Source organism: Manacus vitellinus, unplaced genomic scaffold, assembly GCF_001715985.3.
Source record: "Manacus vitellinus isolate BGI_N305 unplaced genomic scaffold, ASM171598v3 scaffold_13_pilon, whole genome shotgun sequence".
NCBI lineage: Eukaryota > Metazoa > Chordata > Aves > Passeriformes > Pipridae > Manacus > Manacus vitellinus.
Window position 1 is genome coordinate 4062859 of NW_021938999.1, and position 18868 is coordinate 4081726.

General features: G+C 38.1%; 1 protein-coding gene across 1 annotated transcript in view; it reads left to right on the forward strand.

Annotated features, from left to right (window-relative positions):
- Nucleotides 1-18474, forward strand: part of MAPK12 (mitogen-activated protein kinase 12) — a 37937-nt gene extending 19463 nt beyond the window's left edge. The window contains exons 5-12 of the mRNA XM_029958118.1: nucleotides 4456-4485; nucleotides 6066-6113; nucleotides 11301-11415; nucleotides 12057-12128; nucleotides 14197-14276; nucleotides 15054-15132; nucleotides 16680-16853; nucleotides 17645-18474. Of these exons, the coding sequence (XP_029813978.1) occupies nucleotides 4456-4485; nucleotides 6066-6113; nucleotides 11301-11415; nucleotides 12057-12128; nucleotides 14197-14276; nucleotides 15054-15132; nucleotides 16680-16853; nucleotides 17645-17715 (669 nt within the window). The 3' untranslated portion in view covers nucleotides 17716-18474. The remainder of the gene's footprint in view (nucleotides 1-4455; nucleotides 4486-6065; nucleotides 6114-11300; nucleotides 11416-12056; nucleotides 12129-14196; nucleotides 14277-15053; nucleotides 15133-16679; nucleotides 16854-17644) is intronic.
- Nucleotides 18475-18868: the final 394 nt, after the last annotated feature.

The window sequence follows — 18868 nt, forward strand, 5'->3', positions numbered from 1 at the left end:
GGCATGCAGAGAAAGAAGAGAATGAGAATGAGTCAGTAATTTCTTTACTCTTTTACAGGTATCTGTAAATTAGCTGTTTTAGAAAGGGTTTGCCAAGCTTCAAGTGAAAAATCTTGTACTTTTTAAGGTCTACCATATCTGGATTAAAGACAGCCCATCTTTATTTACTTAGATTGCTTTTCTGGCAGGGCAGGGAGAACAAACATACACTTAGATAGAGTTTAGTTGAAGCATTGTAAGGGAAAAATGCTTGCAACACCTGAGGACTATGCTACCCTGTAGATCTTTGCAGTAAAACTCTTTCAGCTTCCCAAGCTTAAGCTTGCATTTGTAAAATGCTTTTTTTTTTTCCACCTTTTAACTTTGATGGACTCTATTTTGGTGGGATTTTTTGTGTTACTGATGTAACCTGCAATATGCATTTGCCCTTAGTGTAAAATATAAAGAAATTTATGGTATCTCAATTTATGTCTGGTCAAGGCAAGAAGGCAATTCGTCACTTTTGTCACATTGCATATTCACTATAACAACCTATTTACATGTGACAGTTAAATGCATGTAAAGAAAACTCTGCGTGACTGATGCATTGTAAAGGCATAAGAGAGATTTCTGCTAAGCCCATGGGTTGGTTCCTCACAGGCTTTGTTTCTGCATTCTACCTGTAGACTGGTTCTGGATTGGTTGTATACCAAAATGCTCAACAGGATTGATTTTAAAAAATATGTATAGATTGAGGTCAATAGAAAGTTCATGCTGAGTTCAGGAAGATTTGTATCAAGCCCTCAACCTTTGCTCTGCAAACCTCTAGAGGTCTTTGCTTATCAGTTCTTACCATTTTACTGTCTTCTTTCTACAGAGAATGAAATATTAATTTCCTTTCTTCAGCGAGCTTTGTAATTTATCACAATTTACCACTTAGAAACAGTAATGTGCTTCTCCTTTGTTTACTAGTCAGACCCTACTCTGGCATTAAATTTTATATAAGTATGAGCTTGCAACTTGGAAGGACTTTAATTTCTTTGTTTGTTTCTTTGACAGAAAAGCTGTGTATTGTCAAAGAGTACAGAAGGCAAGCTAAACATAAGTGTCTGTGTGTAGGTGGAAAGCAGCTGGAGGTTCCAGCACTTTCAGTCTTGGGTCCCTTTTCTGCAGGAATGCCAGCTGGGTTCCCGTTTATAGGGATCTGGGGAGGTGGCTGTCAGTCCTCTTGCTTTATTCATACAGAGTTTGAGAAGGAACAGACAATTCTTGGGCCATAAAAATACCTGTTCGAACTTCCCTTGTCATACTTAATGATAAGATTTACCTGCTCCAGTTCTTTTCTCATCAATATTTACTGCCTTTTGTTCACATTTATGCTGATCTTTTTCTGCTTCTCTCTTTTCCCTTCCCCCTCTCCCTCATTTCCTCTTCTGTTTTTCTTTCCCTGCCAAGTTGCTCTTCATTTTCATTTTACATGTTGCCTAGAACACTTTCTCCTGAGTTTTTCTAATTCCCTTTTGATTAGCTTTTTATTTTGTGTAGAGATTACATATACAGACAAGAATGCTTAAAATTTAGATGACTGTTGGATGGCTTCCTAGCACAATCTGAGCTTTGCATGCCAGGATTTATGTATACTACCAAAAATTGTCTTTAGGATAATGCATAGTGCTCCAAGGCACTTCCCTCATGTTAACTGGGTTCTTGAATCAAATATTTTTCATGTGAAGTGGTAATAACATTGTGAAGGGTATGTCTGCTCTGGTCTGGATCTTTTTGCCATGTTAAGAATGAAAAAGCTGTCAATAAATGGCTAATTTAATGAGGAGAATCAGTAAGAACAGGATCCCATTTCAGAAGGTTATTGAACAGAAATGGAAAATTTTCTGAATGAAGTCTGGTATAGTTCCAGTGCTGCTACCTGCCAGGAGACAATAAAATGCAGTTACAAAAATACTGCTGTTGTTAAAGAAATGCTGCAACACAGCATCAGTATTTCAGCTTACAGAAAGGCTGATGTGTACATTAGCATCAGGAATAAATGCTGTTTCATGTAATCTCAGTAGCATATTAAGAGGAGTGTTTAGAAAATAGGAACCCTCCCCCAAGTGCTAACATGATTTTGGTACTGTGAACACACATAAAACCTTCAGTGGGGTAAGAATGCCAGCAAAATCACGCTCTTCCACCCCAAACAAGTGAGATGTACTTTAAAACTCTGAAGGGTTCAGACCTTTGAATTCCTGTTTCTACGTGCCATGTTCTTTGGTGCAGAATAACCAGTTATTTCCTACTATGTACAGTTTTATCAGAGAAAACAGCCTATAGAATATTTTAAGCATCTGCACTGGAAAATAAAGAGGCTTCAGTTAGAAGACACTGGAATAATTTAGAATGCAAGGAGATATTGTGATATCCTTGATCAAGACAGCTATGGCAGAAGACTTCTTTTTCTTAATTTCTTGGGAATCTAGCTACTTACAGGTACATTTCTTAAAAAAAAAAAAAAAAGCTTGTATCCTCTCTGGTCTCCATGTACCATTGACAGACTTCCTCTTCCTCCCATCCCAGTCCACTTTTATGCACATCCATGACAGATACAACATTTCGTAGTTTTTTTGTTTGCTGTAGTGTTTTTATAGACTACATTATTGGGAGCAGCCATGTGCCCTCAGCCCCTTGTGTTTGCCCCAGGAAATCCTGGGAAGGGCTTTGGCATTTCCTATGGGTTATGTTAAACCATGCCTAATCTGCAAGTGATATGTAGCAGGAACTGGTCTACCACAGATGCCAAGACCTGCCTGGGCTCTGGCACAGCAATCAGTGTGACTGTGCAGCAACAGGGCCCTACCATGTTCTAGGCTGGATTGGTAAAGTTGTAGCCACAGGGTTAAGGGAATTGGTTTTGTGGTAAAGTTGTAGCCACAGGGTTAAGGGAATTGGTTTTGATTTCTTTTCCCCCTCTTTTCAGAACCTGTGAGACTACATTTGGTGCATCGTGTCAAGTGTAAGAGAGGAAAAAGAAACTGTCAGAGGTTTTAGTTTTTTCAGTCACTGCTTTAAAAACTTAGCATCTTAAACACAGATGTTGTGTTGCTTAGGTTGTATGGGTTTTGTTTAAGTTCAAAATTTAAGTCTGAAATGCACATTGGATCTGACTGTAGAAGTTGGCTTTGTAGCTTTGCTTTCTTTTCCCTGGTCCCCTCATCAGTTGGATTACAAGGACCCCTTTGCAGAGGGACTGTTGCATTCACAAAGTTAATTGCCTTTTTTGAGGGCTGCTGGGAAGGAAGATGGTCATTGCTAGGGCTATGGCTGCTTTGCAGTTATCCTGCAAAGTTCCTTCCTTCTGTGCATTTCCATGATGCCATGCTGACTGTCCGTGGCTGCTCTTTCCTGGCTCTGACAGTTGGTTCCCAGTAATTCTTTTCCCAGTTGTTGTCCCATTCTTCAAGGTGGAATAAAATGAAAATTCTCCAGGTGCACCTCATCCATCTTTTCTGGAGTCTTTTTATTTAAAAGCTTTTATTGTTCTTATGTTGATTAGTGTCCGTAGTATGAGCTGCCAGCAGTAGTGTGGGCTGTGGGGTTTTCAGATCAGTTTCCCACACCTGAAGTGAACAGTAATAGCACCTCACAGACCGCCCTTGGAAACCACGTCCTCAGTTCAGGACAACTTGCTGCATTTCTATCCTTGCAAGAGGTACCTATGTCTGAACTAGTTACTAGAGCCTCCCTGTATTATCCATGATGAAAATAGTCTCTTCTAGGACATCATTCAGCTGGTGAGAGGAACTGCATACCTCAGTGGAGAGCATTTGGTGACAATCATGCGTTCCAACATCATGTAGTTGATCAGGTGTCTTCCCAGAACTGGTCCTGGGAGTCCAGTTTGTTGGTTTGGCTTTTGTGAGCCCTTAAATAGGTCACTGAAAGGATGATGAAAGTATTCAAGTAAAGGAGAACATTTTGTACCTTGACCTTTCCATGTTTCATTGAGGAAATACTGAAGCATGTAGTGAGAATTCTCAGATAAGACCTTGACTGGCCTTAATCCCAGTCTTTATGATCTCTTAAAAGTCAGTGCTGCTGAAGCATATGAATCTAAACTACAATGGCACAGCAGAGACATCTATTGCAAGAGAACATTTCTGATACATATATAGATATATATATATGCCAAAAATTAAATGAAAATGGCATTTTATGTATGGGAGGACTTAGAAAAAGCTATATGATCTATTGCAGCACTCACACTGATTTAGTAGTTTCTTGTTATTGGGGGAGGGAAAGGGCAGAATGCTAGTTTAATTACGTGAACATTAAAACCATAGCTAAAAAGATCTGTGCAATAAGTAAATATTTTATAATTTCAATTTACTTTAACAACGTGAAAAAGTACTTTCTCCTCTACCCTAGGCAACTTCTTAAAGTTGGGACTTCATGAATAACTAATACTTTCTGTTTTTACAGTATATTCACTCATCAGGCATAATTCACAGGGTAAGTGGAAACAACACTACAGATGTTTATATTTTGATAATGTGAGTGATGTTTGTTTGTGTATAAGCTTTTGGTTTCTTCTTCAATAAGAACAAAAGATGGCATGGCTACATCAGTGTAATACAGCTTCAATTTGGATTTCTTAAGTTACTTTGTGAAGTTGAGTTGTAAGTCCCCACAAGTGTCTAAATTGAGATGGATAAGAGCTTTTTCTGTCTGTCTGTTTGTTTGTTTTAATGAAGATTAAACTTCTAAAAACAATATTTAGATTTTCTTTAAACATCATGTTAGTGTTCAAAGCTGAGGGGGGAGGAACCATAGAAACTGAAAAAATTGTCCAAACTTTTAAAGCCTTGAGAACCTCAAATTTTTATTGCAATAAATTAGAAATTTGATTATTTTTGAATTCTTTCTGTGTCTAAAGTCTGCTTAAAATCATTTTGTACTGTGAAGGAGTTCTGAATGATGCTCACATGGTACCAAGCAGCATGTCTTCCCCCAAAACTGCATCAGAATAGTAGAAATTGTCCATTTGTAATAAAATATCAGGAGCACCATAGGAAGTGTACATTGTAAAGCACCTTTAAGCTGGACATGGAAACTATGCAAACTGACAAAATAATATAATATAATTATATTTTTATTTTTGCAACTGCTGTGATCATGGTCCAAATTTACCATTGCTTAGTCTTTTTCTAATCTCCCTCTTGATGGCCCTTGAACTTACTGGTTTCATTAGGTTCTTTGCACCAAATTGTTTCACTCCCAGGCCCCTCTGATCTTGAAGCATCTTTGTATAAAACAGGCGGATGCCTGGTAAAAGGTTTAGAGACAAGATACTTTTAAACATCTTGTGCTAAAGTGTATCAAACAAAGGTTTGAAAAAGCTGAAGGAAAATTCCTTTCTAAGTCCGTACATCTGAGTCACTGCTGTTGCAATATCATCTTAGTCATTGCCAGTACACTTCCCTTTTGCTAAACTGAACAACTTCTGAAGATCATTACAAGTCCCTATGGTAGCTAAAGAGACTTAAGGGAATACTTTTTTAATGTTGCAGTTCAATGGACTTTGTTAGGAACCTGATTTTCCCACAGAAGAGAGCATAGGATTTCACATAAAATCTCGTTTGATTCCTTCAGTAATCCTTCTAAGTCTATCAGGGTATGCAAACTTTATAAAGTATATATTGATATGCAATATGGACAATCCAGAAATATATATGTGAATTGTTAACTTTGTGGTATTAGTATTAAATGCAGCAAATTTATGGTCAAACCCCACTCACAGAAAGATGAGTGACCTGCTTCACTGGCAAGTGTTTTCCTGACTTATAGCAGAAAAAAATAGTTGATTTTTCTGGGGGAGGAAATATACTAGAAAAAAGCCAAATAGATGCAAATTTGTGTCCTTGTTTGTGTGATTTGTTATGACATTGTTTTACCTGTTGCTGTGCAAAATAGTTACATGAAAGCTATAAAACCAGAAAGAAAGAAAGACAGAAAGAAAGCAGGAAAGAGTGCTTTATTGTGCTTGCTGTAAAATTAAAAAAAAATCACATCCATTTGAAATCTGGTTACAGGATCTAAAGCCTGGAAACTTGGCAGTAAATGAAGACTGTGAATTGAAGGTAAGGTATGTTTATTTGAAAAAGCAGTCAGATGTATTAGAAGACAGAAGACATCAGTTGTAGACATGCTAGCTGGTCTCAGTAATGGGCCAGGCTTTTAGTGCATAGGCTTTGAGGAGTCATGGAGAAACAGGGAAACACGGGAAAAAGAAATGGAAAAGGATTAGATGGGCAATGGTAACTAACTCGGAAAAAAAATTACGAAACACTTCTCCGCACGAGTATTTTTCCCATCTGTCTGACTTGCAATATATTATCACCATAATAATTAAATACTTGTTTAAGAAATAAAACCCTAAATAGTGAGAATCTATTTATCCCCCATTTGTATGTCCTTGACTGACACAAATGTGCAATTCAGAATAACAGCATAATAACCCAATTTCTTAGATCATTCTGGAATCAAGCACAAGAAGTGGCTGTGCCTGAAGTTAGAGGCTTTGCCCAGGATGTCTCAGCTGAAAACATCTAGTCCAGACAGGATGTTCCAGGAAGCTTGTACCCAGTGCTAGCAGGGGAGAGATCAGGGTCATCTCCAGGATGTAGAGGATTTCTGATAAGGAAATCAGTGCCACAGGTTATTACATTCATGACATCATTAGAGTGGTTGCTGACTTGAGTCTCTCCAGGGGGGTGACAGGCAGTGTAAGAGCTGAAACTGCTCCTGTGGGTTTGGTGTTGACAGCAGACCATGCTACAGCTGTTTGCCCACACCAAGGGAAGGTGCATGTCAGTAATAGTAACCCTTTTCCTGTATAATGTGTATGTTGCAATGCATACTGGTATATTTTTTATGCAGTGACTCAACTAAAAGTACTTTTCAGGAAAAAATCATTGATGGTTGCAGTCAGATAAGAGCTGTAATGGAGAACAGTGTTTATGATATGTTGCAGCTAATCACTTTAGGGAAGCATGAAAGGAATCACATACTGCTCACTGTGAATGAGAATATCTTATTTCTTTGAAAGTGTTTTCTTCTGCATTGTTACAACTATCAGCAGTATCAATTGCATGTAGGCTTCAGTGTATTTTGTAGCAGGAATATATAATTTCTGCTTCATTTTTGCTCTTAACTGAAGTAGTAAGAAAAAAATTCATTAAAGGGAGACAATTCTGAATTCAGTCTCTTGTAGTTCACCTATTAGCTGTTTCTGCTGCTACACTGCAAAGAGGTGCCTTTGATGGCATTTTTTGTCTTACCCGGTTGTTGCTTCTCTGGAGTAGGACAAGTATTGGTATGCAGCATGCCTCCCTTTGTCCTACCCATCAGGGCTTTCCTCCAAAGATGGGTTAGAAGGACAGTGCACGCCCACACCCCTTTCCAGTATGGAAACTGGGCTTAGCAGGCATTCACCCTTGGAGACCAGGGCTGTAGCACCTGTTGCAGGAAGTTATCTGTTCTGAAGTGTAGATGTTGCCACTTCCTTGGAAATGTTGTCAGTAGAGTCCATCTGCAGTAGTAATTCTTCACCTTTGCAATATTTGTCACACCAAGCCTCATTCTGAATCATTGAGCTAAAATACTAAACCTGACCAGTTTTGGTTGCAGTTTCTGGCATGTACTGGAAATCTTCCAAAGCCTGTTAGAGTAGATAATATTTGTACTTCAGTAATAATTATGCAATGTACCATGATCTAGCAAAAATGCAACTATTTGACTGTGTAGAATGACTTTGTTATAAAAAAGCCAAATATTTATTATGAAGTAGGATTCTGTAGTACTCAACACTGTGTATTTTAGGAATATAGCTTATTCTGGTGAGTGCAACCGTAGTAGCCCCAGACTGCTTCCAGTCCTCAGTTAACTCTATTCTTGTATTTAATTTTTTATTAATTTTCAGAATTGCTTTTGTCACCTATCTTCTCTCAGCTCCAGCAATCTCAAAGGCCAGTCAGGGTTTTTCATTTAATTACAAAATCGAGCCATATCTTCTATCCAGTGCTTGAATTGAATCAGAATTGGCCTATACATCCTCACAAAACAACCGTGAATTAGAATGGGTGCTTTTGGGTCTAGATGTGTAATTACATTTAGATCTTATGGCCAAGGTTTCTTCCCTAAAAGAGACACAAGACTTTATGGGAGTGGTTCAGTTATGTGAGAATTTCAGCTTTGAATAAATAGAAAAATCTAACTCTACCTGGTGAAAGATCCAGAAGATCAAAGACTGTGAAGCACACCCTTAATTAAATAAAATAAAAGGTTATACAACACTGCAAAAGTGGTTTTTAGCATACAACATACAAACTATATGCTTGCATGTAGCTATTGTAATACAACTTTTTGCTCTGAGACTGACCTGGATGTTCAGGGTTCTGTGATTTCAGAGTTTTCTTATCTCATGTAAAAAGCCATTGTCTTCTTCTGGGTTGTAGTTGGCCAAATAGTGAGTGGACCCCAGGGTGATGGGGGGAAAAAGAGAATCTAGAAAAAACAATTGTACGTTTGTCTTCCCCCAGCTGTGCAATTACATTTTGAGATGCAGGCCAGCTCTAGGACATTCTTTTGTGATATGATCTCCTGATCAATATCTACTTATTTAACACAATTTTTTTTCTGTTACTCTGGGCATTTTTAATCTTTTAGATAAACTGAGGGAAACAATCCTGTATCAGAACACAGTTTTGTGAAACGAAAAGGAGGAAATGTAGCATTAAGCTTTAGTTTTCATTTCTTGACTCTCAGGCCATAATTACCATGTCCCTGGTCATACCATAAGCTCTGATATCATATGCAGAAGAAAAGTGCAAATTTGCAGCTAGGAACTACTGGTTGTCAAAAGGCAACTTCAGCTGACAAACAGAAAACAAACTATAACTCATTGAAAACTGCATAAAAAATATCAGGGTGAGGATTTTACTAACACTGAAGGAGTTGGGCTGACTCCTCCTGTATACATCCATTTCGGTGAAACGGGTCAGATGTTACCCTGCCCTGAGAGCACACTCTCAAAGTTAGTTTATGCAGGCATGGGACCACACTGACAGTGAGAGCCCAGCCTTTTCCCCTCCATCTGTGCACTCAGCAGCTTCCCTTGCATAGGCTCCAGTGGCAGTGAGGTTGTAGCCAAGTTGGGACAGTTTCTTGAATTGGTAACTAATTAATAGGGTCTCAGTTTTATTTTTCACAATGAGCTTTCTGGCTCCCTTGTCTGATGTTCTACATGGATATGGGAAAAGTGACAGTAAAGGGTGAATGAGGAGAAATAACTGCCCTTTCTGTAGTCTCAAAGTTACAAGTTATTTTTGTTATCGTTACTGAAGAAAGTTAGGAAAATTAAGTTTGCTGAGTCGAAGGAGAGCTATCCTTGAGGAGCTGAGAGGGATTTGCTCTTTCTTTCATCATTCACTGATTATAAAAAGGATTTTCAATCTTGTTCTGAAAATTGGTATGTGAAGATAGTTGTTGAAGTGATACCATGTTAATATTAAGTACAAATAAGATATGCTTGTTCCTGAGCTTAATGAATATGTAAATGAAAATAAAACATGAAGTTAAAACAGAGCACACAAAAATTCTTGCTGTGTTTTCTACTTTTATAAAACTACAAAACCAAATTATATTTTAGCTGTTTCCAGCTCCACATGTCATAAGCCTTGGTAGAGAAAATGCCTAAAAAACTGTGACAGAATAGATGGTACCACATCTGGATTTTGATCTGTTATGTAAAACTTCTAATTTTCTTTCCACCCTCCCTGCCATGTTACTGGGTAAACAATATGTGCTGAATATGTAGAATAAATTGGAAAGTCATATATAAAAGTGTATTTTGACAGTGCAAATATTTTGAGTTCAGTAAACCTTCAGCATCTAAAGAATCAGCCATAATCAAATACATTTTATTGGTAAGGTAAAAATGTCTCCCTTTGCATCCTATTCTTGTTTTTTAATTGATTGGTAATCAGCAGTTATGGGGAAAATACAGAAATGGTATTTCAAGTATGGCAATAAAGATAACCCATACCATTTTGTACTTTTAATCTATGAATGAAAATATAATTTTCCTTTCTGTTAGTGCCTGGGAATGATGAAATCATCCTGAAATATTTTAAAATGTTTGTCAGGGAATGATGAAACTATCCTGAAATATTTTAGAATATTTAATTGTAGAGAGCATTACAAAAACATCACTTTTGGTATAGTAATACCCAGGTGCTCCTAGTAAAAACTTCTACCCTGTCAATGTACATGTGACACCTGATACACATGGCAACTAATGGCTGTTCATGCAAAGCCGCATATTCGGTTGTCTGTGGGTGACGGTGATTCATCTTGAACAGACTTCACTTGCTCAAGCCCCATGCTTCTTGTTAGAAGCATGGATTTTCTGATAAATACAAACTGATTGTCTTTCCAGGAGCAGAATTTTCTTGCTATTGGCTCCATCTTTTGGCACCATCTCTTAATGGTCCATGCAGGTGGGCTTTCTTAAGGCAAACTTGGTAGCAGTTGACAAAAGGCCATAACATTCACTTTTAATCTTGCTGCTGTACACGTTGCTGTATCTAGAGATAAATATCTGAGAATCTTAGAAATAAGCTGAATTGTGCATAACCCTATAAAAATTGCACTGATCTTGCATTTCTTACAAAAGTTTTTCTGTAGTTGACACTGGAGATTGGGAAAACTCAATGGGACTAAACGATGATAATTCCTTACTCTTCTTGCAGATTTTCAGTGTGACCTAGAGGAAGTCTTCCCTTTGTATGATTTACTCATAGAACAGAAATAACAATACTTCCTTACTTCAGAATACTATTGGAACACACCCTTGAATAATTGTGCCAACTGGGATATAAGAGCAATGGATACCATCTTAGACAGGCGCTGTTTTTTTAGCTGTATGATGGTGATTCTGTGGTCAGGGAATTTTTTGCATTGAATGTGTCCATTACCTTTTTAATTAATAAGTGATTAATTTATTATTTTCTTTGCTGGCTTTGCAGCTTTTGGTGTTGCTATAGGAGTATGTAACTTAAAAAAAAAAATTGTGCAAAGCTCCTTTCTACCTCTGTCTTGATTTTTAAAAAAAGGACAAGACACTTCAATGAGACAAAGATACAAAAATAAACCAATCTCTGCAGATTGCTCCAGTTTGTTTTTTTTTTTATTTTCCACAGTTGTAAAGTCTGGCTGAACTAGATAACTAGTGTCTGATCAGGATATTCTTTGTGCTTTCACTACAGATTCTGGATTTTGGATTGGCAAGGCATACAGACAGTGAGATGACTGGTTATGTGGTTACAAGGTGGTACAGAGCTCCAGAGGTCATACTTAACTGGATGCATTATACTCAAACAGGTCAGCATCTCTTCAGAAGTGTCTTAACAGAGCTAAAGCATTCACTGATTTAGGCAATATATAAACAACCACTTGATTCTGAAATGAGTGGGAAAATAGAGGTGAAAACGATGATATAATTATGCAAAATTTCCTTGTAGATAAATTTCAGGTAATCATGTGGTGGTTGTGAGTTTGTGGTTGTATATATATGTATCTTCTGAGAGTAACAGAAAGTGCCAAGGTAATTGGAAAAAAACTATTTAAATGTATACAGATGTAACAGTTTGGTCACTGTTCTTGTGTTCCTGCAAAGATGTGCTGACTCACTCAGAGGAAAATGGCAGACAGAGGGAATTCAAATAACACTGGGATAACTGTGGAAGTTTTTGAAAGCATTGAAAATTTACTTCCCACATGCATCTGCCTGTTACTGAGAGACTCACTCTGCATATTATGAGATTATCTCCAGTTTGCTCATTAGAAAGTCTGGTAGTTCTACCTTTGCTGTTCATGATATTTGGCAAGGCACACATTTATTTTATAACAGGTTGTAAAGGTAATTTTTATACTTCTTTAAAATATGTTTTAAATTAAACTTTATGCACATTTAAACGAACAAGCATTCTGCAATTTAATGTACCTCCTGGCCTTTTTTTCAGTTGACATCTGGTCTGTGGGCTGTATAATGGCTGAGATGATAACAGGGAGGCCTCTGTTCAAAGGAAATGATCGTATCCTTCATTGAATTTATGATACTAATGTAAGAAAATTATGAGAGGTTCTTGTGTGACACAGTAAGTCTGTTGAAAAATTGATGAGCATGAATTGAAATTAATAGTAAAATGGCTTGCACCTTTCTCGTTAAATGATTATTTCACATCTGTACCACTTTTGCACTTCTGTCAATTAAAATTTGTATTACTGGGTTTTTTCAATAGAGGGGATCTTTGAATCACATCTCAAATCATCAGGTAAAAGGTTCCACGGTAGTAGAAAGGCTATATTTATTTTTTTAGTTACAGATTCTAGAATGGTCACAGAAGATTCTGCTGTAGTATATGGCTTATGTGCACAAGCTAGTCCATTTCATGCTTTTTGAGGCTTTCATCAAAAAGTGTTATGTAAGTAACACCTAGTAAAATGTAGATTTACAGAAAACATTTAATCTTATAATTTCATTGCTGAGCAATGAAGAAAATCGTTAAGATTAAGCCATATTTCATCTTCAAGTGATACTTCATTGACAGTAGTAGTTGTAATACTTAATAGGGGACAGTGTTAATAGAAGACAGCAATAATTTTTGACCTTTTTTTTTGTTTGACAGCTCAGCCTAATCATTTTGCGCTGCTTTCTCCCTTGTGGAATTGCAGTCAATAAATCACTTACCTGCAAATACTTGCAAATTGTTTACAGAATCAAAATTGCTTAATTTTAGTTATATTTGTATTTAAGTACTTACATGTAATATTGGGACTTCACTGAATGGATCATATTATTCTCATTTTGTAAAGAAAAACATTCAAGAGAAAGATTGTGTTCACCAAAAAAATGGCAGGGACTATGGAAAGGTAGAATACATTGATTTTTTTAGGCTGTACAAGTTTTAAGTATGCATTAGTTCTTAACAAGAAAATACTAAAATGCCTGTCAAAGAACAGCTGTTGGCTAACACAGCATTTCTCTACTGATGCAAACCTTGCGCTTTCTGGTATATAAATAAGAAAACAAATGAGGCAGAATTTTCATGGTGCACCGTAAACATGAGAGTGGAAGAGCTAGTATTTTAGTCATACTGGGTTCTGGAGATTTCAGAACTACTGGCTGAAGTTCTGTGTTCTATATTACAAAGGAAATTATCCCAGTATAATAGTCATTGCTGGCCTTTGAGTATATGATTCAGTATTACCTATTGTCAGGGAAATGCTGCCGTGGGTTCAGCTGTGGGTAGGTGAATAAGAAAGCAGCTAACTTAGAGGATTTTTGTTTTAGAATTCTGAATAGGTTATCCTGCCAACTTGGTACAGATTTTATTTATTTATTTAATTTCATTAGCATTATCCACCATTGCCTTTTTCTGCAGAGGCTGGTGGAATCCTCATGTGTTCTGAGCTCTGATCTAGCTTCTCTCTTCTCATCTGCTGCTCTTACCAGAGCAGCAAGCAAATCATACAGCTCTTCTCTGCAGCATTACCATCCTGTAAATATAGTGTTTCTTCTTTGAAACAGCTAAAACTGTTGCTGACAAATCTGTGGTGGGTTAGGACACAGAAGGTTAGGGAGTGTTCTGATGCCTCACCCCAATGTCTCCAACATCTCAGCATCAAGCTAAGTATGTGGGAAATAAGGAATAATTTTTTTCCTCTTGATGTTTCTCAGTGTGGAGAAGAACTAATGCAGACTGATTTCCTCTGATTTTTGTTGGTTATCACACCACCTTATGTTCCCCGTGACTTTTCCTGCCTCTATGTCACCTAAGTATTGGATAGACCAGAGCAGTGTGTGCAATACATGTGTTGATTGTTCACATCCTCTATTACTTTTGGACTGATTTCTGTCCAAAATTATAGAAGAGACTTGATAACATTACAAAATTTTGAAGATTATTCAATTATGTGTTCCCAAATTATAGTATTATAGTATTTATTTCAGGTGCTTTCAGTGTCTTTGCCTTTTGCAAGAAAAATGGAGGACTTTCATATTTTATAAATCTTCTGTTGAGATTTTTTTTTACTCCAACAGAAAAGAAAAGCATTAATTTTGCAGGGTGAAAGAATTTGTTCCTTATTGCTGGTATTCAGATCTGGACCAACTCACAGAAATAATGAAAATAACAGGTACACCAACTCAAGATTTTGTTCAAAAATTGCACAGTCAAGATGTGAGTATTCTGCTTCGTCCATTGGTTTTACTTGTCTTAATTTTACTTGAGCCATGTTCAGTTCTTAAACTGGTGGAGATAATATATACTGACTACTGAAATACCCCTGAAGGTACCTCTCTGCCTTGAAATGCTTTACACACCCACAATAGCTACTGGAGATGGGGGTAACACAACAAAAAATTATCAGAACAGTTGAAAAAATCTGTATATTTAAATACTTCGAGATTCTGGTGTGTACCATATCAACAGTTGAGCTGATAACTTACTGCTTTTATTGGAAAGGTACTGAAAGCATAAAGATATTCAGAAAACCCAGTTTTTGCAAATGTCTCTGACTGTCTTTCTTGTTCTTATGTGGATGTCCTTCTAGGATCCCCAAGCCCTTACTGCAAACAATCTATAACTATTCTTAGACTAACTGTACAATTTAAATACTAATGAATTACTGTATAAGGATCACTTGTAGAGATTCCTGTAAAGTCACTATGACATTTTTTAAAATTATTCATACATATTTATTCTATTAATATATTAAATATGGAGCACTAATAATTAAAGCTTTACATTATAATTTCTAATGGTTTTAAGGCTTGACTTTTTTTTTAAATTCTGTTCAGCAAGTAGGTGAATATCATTAGGGTTTATGACACAGAAAAAACGCATGCATACAGTGTGCTATCAAAGCATTATTGAGCTACCTATTAAGCATATAGTTGATGTTGTCACATTACAAAGGCGGCAATGGTCTAATTTAATATTCATGTTTCTTTTGAGGCAAAAAACTATATCAAAAGCCTCCCAAAAGTCCAGAAGAAAGATTTTGCATCCATCTTGAAGTATGCGAATCCTTTGGGTAAGACAGTTTGTTTGGATGTGTACAATTTTGTCTTGTGTTTCCATTGGAGGCAGCAGCAGTATCAGTCCTGTGATAGGTGATGGGATGGTTCTCCTGCTATTCTATCTCTTGCTTTCCATTATTCATAGTTTTTATTGTAGTGGCTGAACTTTGTGAAGTTGAAACCTTGCCAGGAATCAGTTTCTTAGAAGTACCAAAAAAAGAAGTATCTTGGGGTTTAGGTTTCAATCCAGCACCTGCTTATTGGTTTTACTTGAGCAGCTTTCCAAGAGCCCTGGTAGATTAAAGAATTTTCTCTGTATTGTATTTTCCCTGTATTGTTTCTGAAATACAATTCTGAAAGCTCAGTAGGATCTACAGTTGAAATACAAGGAAATAGAAGGCTGAGATTTTAGTAGTGGAATTAATACATCCCAAGAAACATCTGTGCATTCCTGAGAAGCACTGGCTTGGATTTGATATGTGTAAACAACCAGAAGAGCATACCAAGTGTGCATAACTGTGATATGACCCAAGGCAGCCAGAGCTCTGAGATGACTCCACTCAAATCTTATCAACTTCCCAGTGACCTTAACACTCACAAAGCCAGTTTTATTAGAATATGAATTAGGATAATTGAATCTTTGCAATTTAAGAAGTAAAAATTTTAGTTTCAGATACTGTAGAAATAAACTTGATTAATAAACAGCTCTTACCCTGAGTACATGGTTAGCTCACTGACATTCTCAGCTACAGCAAGCTACACATTTCCATTTAGTTTTTAGGATGTCTCTTCTTATCCCTTCTGTGGCCATCTGGCTGCTTCTGATCTAGAAGAGAAGGTTGGAGAGAATACACAACATGGCAAGCAGCAGTTGAAGCATTCTGTCCCACACTTCTGCCTCTACTTCCTTTCAGCTGTTCCACCCAAACTGGGAAAATCCTGACAGGATAGAAAAACAAAATAAATCATTCATCATACCTGTTTACACTAGCCCATTTTGACAGTCTAACAATGGACCTAATCCAAAATCCCCTGGAGGGGAACACACAAGATTTTAATGGATTATTTTGGCTGAGATCAAAACCACATAGCAGATAAGGTCAGCTCTGAAATTCTGTGCATGGACAACTGACTTGTCTTAGTGAACTTCAAAGTGTGCTTGGGCTTGGATTTGGTCACGTATGGGGCAGTTCTCATTAGCTGTTCACCTGTTCATTCTGCTGTTGTCAGGTGTTGATGTATCTTAGAACCACAACATGGTGGCAGTGATGAAAGACACCTGGGAAAGCCCCAAGCTCAGTGGTCCTGAAGCCAGAAGCTGAGATATTATATGTATTGCATGCAGAAGCAAGGGAGCACCTCTGCATTGCATCAGGCTTTGTACACATCCCACTTGCTCAAAGAACTATTTGTCATGCAGGTGGGCCCCACTGGCTATAGAATGGACACCTCTGCTTTATAACTCCATGTATTTATTTGAAATACCTCCAAGGCAATGTTACTGTGTACAAGTGGAATCAGTTGCGTGATTTGAATACACTGTTTGTTTTCTGTGCAACAGCTGTAAACCTTTTGGAGAAAATGCTGGTGCTGGATGCAGAGAAGCGAATCACAGCAGCTGAGGCTTTGATGCATCCTTATTTTGAACCAATTCATGATCCTGAAGAAGAAATTGAAGCTGAGAAATATGACGACACATTTGATAACATGGATCTTCCGCTAGATGAGTGGAAGCGTGAGTTTAGTTTTGTGATGTTTTCAAAAATAACCAGATTGAAAAGCCATCCAGCAATAGGAATGCTCCCCTTTACAAATCACCTCCTCTGCTTTTGATTGAACAGAGTAAATAGACAGCATTAAGGTAGAGAAACACTACTTATCAAGTTCTGGTAAGTACCAAGTCCTCCTGGGATGATCCCCAAAGGTTTCTTCTCTACCTCATAACATAGACTCTCCTCCTTCTCCTCCTTCTTCATGCATCTGTCCTCCCATCTTCTGCAACATAGAAAAGAACCTATTTTTGTAACATGCCTTCCAGTGGATAGGACAGGCAAACAGATTGACTGCTGGCTCTATTGGACTGCGATGGTTGCTGGCCTTAAAGTTATGTTCTCTGAGGGAGAGAAGATGTATCTATGTCAGCAAAGATTTAAGTCTGAATCTTGTTTTCATCTGATGTTTGTATTTTGCCTTTTAAGTGAGGACCTGACTTTTAAAGCTGATGTGCTCAGTAGCTCTTCCTGATGATATTGCCCACTACCCTAAAGTCAATGCTCGCATCCCTTTGAAAGCACCTATACCATTTCAGTATGAGGCTGCCTCTTCAAATCTGAAATGGTGAAAAAATGATCCTTGATTCCCTTACTTTTTGAACTCTTTCTCTCTTTTTGCCTGAAGAGGTCTCTCTCTTCCTGAACTAGATCAGAGCCCAGTCACGGCTGGGGGTTGTACCTTGCTCATTCATGTCTGTGCAGCTCCTTTTCTGATTGGACCAGCAACACTATTGTCTATTCTATTGTTTTCCAGGTATTACACATAAAGAGATACTGAACTTCAAGCCACCACAGACATCAGACTCAAAGGAGACAGCAGTGTAATTGTATGACTCAATCTTTTCAAAGCTCTGAAGAAAGCGTGAAAGTTGTAAATGTTTCTGACATTTCAGGTGTATAAAACTTTATAAATAAACTGTACATAATCTGTTTCATCTGCACTGTAAGAAAGAGCAATGTTTTTTACTCTGCATATGGAAGTTGGTCCCTCTGGGAGTAGCATTTCAAAAATATCGACAAACTTATTCCTGCCTACAACTTCTTCTGCACAAAAGGATTCAAACTGCAATAAGCTCAGTGCTGTCCTCAAAAGAGCAGGTAGGACTAATTCTTCAACTCACAGACCACAAGAGCACAAGTTACCCCCCCAAGCAAGCTAAGACACAGAGTGTGTCAGAGATGTGCTGTGATTGCTCTCCAAGGGCATTGAACCATCTTAAATGCAAGAAGCATTCGTGTGATTTCCTCTGGAATATTTCACTCTGTTAAGAAGCCTGGGAATGCTAATCATCTTCTGCCACCTCAGCAACTGCAGTGGGTAGCAGAGACACAGCCCAAATGAATGCCTGTGTCCCCTGTCCTATGTGAGTGGAAGAGAACCTGATCTCCAGACAGTTCTGACAGATCTGGGCAAGAGGCAAAAAAAGCAGGGAAGTGTCAATGTGGATATAGTCTATCTGGACTTCAGCAAAGCCTTTGACACAGTTTCTCACAGCATACTCCTGGATAACCTGACAGCTCACTGCTTGGACAGGGGCACTCTCTGCTGGGTTAGGAACTGGCTGAAGGGCCGGGCCCAGAGAGTGGTGGTGAACGGTGCTGCATCCAGTTGGCAGCCGGTCACTAGTGGTGTCCCCCAGGGATCAGTGTTGGGCCCAGTTCTGTTTAATATCTTTACTGATGATCTGGATGAGGGGATTGAGTCCACCATTAGCAAATTTGCAGATGACACCAAGTTAGAGGGGAGTGTCGATCTGCTGGAGGGTAGGAGGGCTCTGCAGAGGGACTTGGACAGGCTAGATAGATGGACTGAATCCAGTGGTATGATGTTTGACAAGACCAATTGCTGGGTCCTGCTCTTTGGCCACAACAACCCCCATGCAGCACCACAGGCTGGGGACAGAGTGGCTGGAGAGCGAACAAGCAAAAAGGGATTGACAGGAAGCTGAACATGACCCAGCAGTGTGCCCAGGTGTCC